The sequence below is a fragment of the Apaloderma vittatum genome, unplaced genomic scaffold, assembly GCF_000703405.1.
Source record: "Apaloderma vittatum isolate BGI_N311 unplaced genomic scaffold, ASM70340v1 Scaffold41702, whole genome shotgun sequence".
Lineage (NCBI taxonomy): Eukaryota > Metazoa > Chordata > Aves > Trogoniformes > Trogonidae > Apaloderma > Apaloderma vittatum.
The window spans coordinates 1-3,227 of record NW_009704839.1 but is presented as its reverse complement, the minus strand read 5'-3'; the positions used below and the strand labels follow the sequence as shown (position 1 = coordinate 3,227).

At 57.3% G+C, this 3,227-nt stretch overlaps 1 protein-coding gene across 1 annotated transcript; it reads right to left on the bottom strand.

The window, feature by feature from the left end:
• Positions 1–1,504: 1,504 nt before the first annotated feature.
• DPM2 (dolichyl-phosphate mannosyltransferase polypeptide 2, regulatory subunit) lies at positions 1,505–3,162 on the bottom strand (the record flags this gene model as incomplete). Its single annotated transcript, XM_009865171.1, has 3 exons — positions 1,505–1,563; positions 1,859–1,961; positions 3,073–3,162. Coding segments are annotated over 3 exons (252 nt in total), but the record flags the coding sequence as incomplete, so codon positions are not given.
• Between the last annotated feature and the right edge of the window lie 65 nt (positions 3,163–3,227).

Here is a 3,227-nt window from a genome sequence, read left to right as displayed (position 1 = left end):
AAACTAAGCCTGATAAACCCATCCCAAGCCTGTTCCTCACAGGCTTCTGCCAGGAACAAAGAGGGGGCAGGGACACCACCTGGCACCTGCACATGAGGCAGCGCCTGTGGGTCATGCCTGGAACTGTTGAGACACGATCGATTTTTTCCTCCCTTTTGCCTCCCCCTGCTCAAACCCACCTTTGCAGGGTGGGCTGTGCCACGTCCAGCAGCGAGGGGCTGGGAAGGGGAGCGAGGAACTCCCCATTGGGAGGAGCAAGATACAGGCAAGGGAAAACGAGGGGACGGAGGACTTGGCCTCAAGGAGGGCGCAGCGACAGGCAGGTGGGGTGGGGGTGCAGCCCGGCACGGTGAGGCAGCTTCCACAAAAGCTGAAAGCAAACCGCCAGCCAGAGCTTTGTGAGGAGGATCAGAGCACCCCAAATCTACCTTCCTTTTGCTGGAGCTGCCCCAGGCAGGGTAAAGCAGCCCTCCAGCACAGCAGGGGCACCACAAGGCCAGCTAAGCCCTGCCAGGTTCTCTCTGGCACTTCCCTGCCCTCAGAAGGACCTTTCTGGGCACAGTGACGGGCGCTGCCTGGGCCACGCAGCAGGAACCACCCCGGCAGGCCCACGGCACTCCCTTGGTGCAGGCAGAGGACAGGGACCGAGAGCTCGTGGACCTTTATTGAGGGTGATCCTTCTGCTTCAGTCTGGGGGGAGCTGCCAGGGCACCGCACCTCAGGGCAGCAGCTGCTGCCAGGAGAGGAAACCCCAGGGAGGAAGGACAAGGGTGCCACCATGCCTGCCCACTTGGCCCCAGAGCCTCGTCCGGGAGCAGAAACTAAGCCAGTGGCTCACAGCTAGGATGGGAACCGCACCTCAAGTACTTCCTTGTGACCCTGAGCATCAACTCATCACCCCCTCAGCTGGACGACCATAGGAGGGGACACAGAGGGCAGCAGGGGCACTGTCCCTGCATCCTCTGCGAGCCCAGCCTCACAGGGTCCCTCCTCAAACAGGTAAGAGCCCACTGGCACCAGGATTAGCCCTTCCAGCAGGCAAACTCCCCCCTTTCCAAGCTCAAAGTCTCATTTCTTGCCCCTCAAAGTGGAATCCAGTTAAAAGAAACCCACAAACCCTATGTAAACGTTCAAAAAACCGCAGAAGGAACAAACTACTGGACCCAGCAAGAGCAGAGGGGAATGATTACTCAGAGGCTGAGCAGTGGGGAGGGGTCAGGGCTCCACTCGCACTCTGGCAGCGCTGGACCCCAACAGCTCCTCCAGCCAGCACAGTCCCTCACAGCCAGAGCTCTGGTCCCTCTCTCAGTGAGCCCCCGAGGTCAGTTTTGCTTCACTTTGGTCAGTAAGTTGTAAACTAGAGGCAGCTCTGTCTCTGCAGGAAGGAACGTGGGAGAGCGGAGCTGGTTCAGCAAGGAGGTGTCTGCCCAGCGCTGCTGGCAAAGTCTTTTCCTGGCTATGATGCAACAGGGTGGGCACCTTCTCATCGCTCTCAGCTGGGCCTTCAGTCTGATTTCTTGGCAGGCTTCTTGCTCTTCCACATCACAACCATTATGAAAACACCTACCACGAAGGAGAACAGATTCAGCCAGAAAACTTCTAATTACAGGCAATTTTAAAACATATTGTTGTGAGAAACAGAACCTCAGCAGAGACAGTAAAAAAGAATCCCACTGTTCAGAGGCTCAAACAGCCAAAGCTGCACACAAAAACACGCCCTGGGAGCCCGTGCCAGGCTAAGCTGCAGCAGAAGCCACAGAGAGTGTGTCATGAGTGTCACATGATAGCCAACCCCCTAGCAACCCTCTTCTCTCTCCCTAATTTAGAAGCTTCTAATTAGAACAGAAATAACACTCACCTATAAATAGCAGCAGCAGCAGCCCAGCCACCACAGGGATGATAACGGCGTACTCCCTCGGCAAGAAATACCGGTGGATCCCATGGTCACTGTCGATGAAGGGCTGCAGGGGACAGAGAGAGGCGTTGGCAGGTGGGCACAGCACCAAGGCAAGTCCCTGACACCTGCAGCCTCGAGGTTTCAAAAGCAGGACAGAAATATCAGGTGTGAATAAACTGCTAAAAAAAGGGTGCTCAGACCTGCTGGTGGCTCAGCCTGCAGCTGCAGGGACGTGACAGGGGGTGGGCAGCGTTTGGCAGACAAGGGGAAGCTGCAGAAGGTCAACACAGCGGTCCCACAGCTCTGGGGTCTCAGGGTGGGCACAGCTGCTGAACACTGTAAATCCCCAGACTCTTCGCCCTTTGGAAGGGAGCAGCTGATACCAGTTCTGCTTCACGACGATCCCACCAGGTTCCCTCTGTGGAGCCCAGGGGAAGGCTGCAGACACTAGAGAGCAGTGTGAGGATTCTTACACAGCCACCAACACAGCGGGTCGCTCCAGGGACTACAGATGTGAACAAACACATACTGGACAACCAAGCAGGCAGACCCAGCTGGGGAATCTGAAACTCTCCGAGGTTAGAGTGGAGGCCACCCAGAGCTCAGGCATCAGCCCAGAGATGAATCAGGCCTGTTGGATCTGGGAAGCTCATGAGGAGATGTTTCTTTCCAGGAGGAAAACCACTAATGACCCTGCCTGATGTGTCCCCAGAAGAGGCGAAACTGAGGCTCACAATCACTCTTCCAGACCTTTGCTTTCCCTAAACTTCTCCTGCCAAGCTCCAGATCTAGGAACAGTCACCTCTTTTTACTTTTCCCTCTCTGATCTCCTGTCAGGACCAGGAATCTGGGAGGGCTGCTAAAGTAACCACCAACGACAACACCTCCAGAAGGACCAAGCTTTGGTTCTTGCCGAGAGCCTCGGATCTCACACCGCTGGGGCCAGCCTGTCGGAGCGCAGGCGGGCAGGCAGCACGACCGGAGCTTGGTCTCGCCCCGGCAAGGGCCCAGAAGGGGCAAGGGCTGCGTCAGCAAACTGAGAAGTTCTGCCCCGAGGTTTTTAAGCAGGAAGCTGCAAGGCAGAGCCCGTCAGGCAGGCGGACACATCAGCGCCTCAACAAAGCGCGGGCAAACACCTGCGGTGAAGTGCCCGTAACGGCCGGAGGAACCCGTACCAGTGCGATGATCCAGAGCGTGTAGTAAACGAAGAGGACGAGGCTGAAGGCGACCAAACCGAATCCGACCACCTGGTCCGTCGCTGTGGCCTGGCAAAGGGACAGAGTCAGGGGGGGCCCGCGTGGGAAGGGGTCCCGAGCGCCGCTGTTCCCCG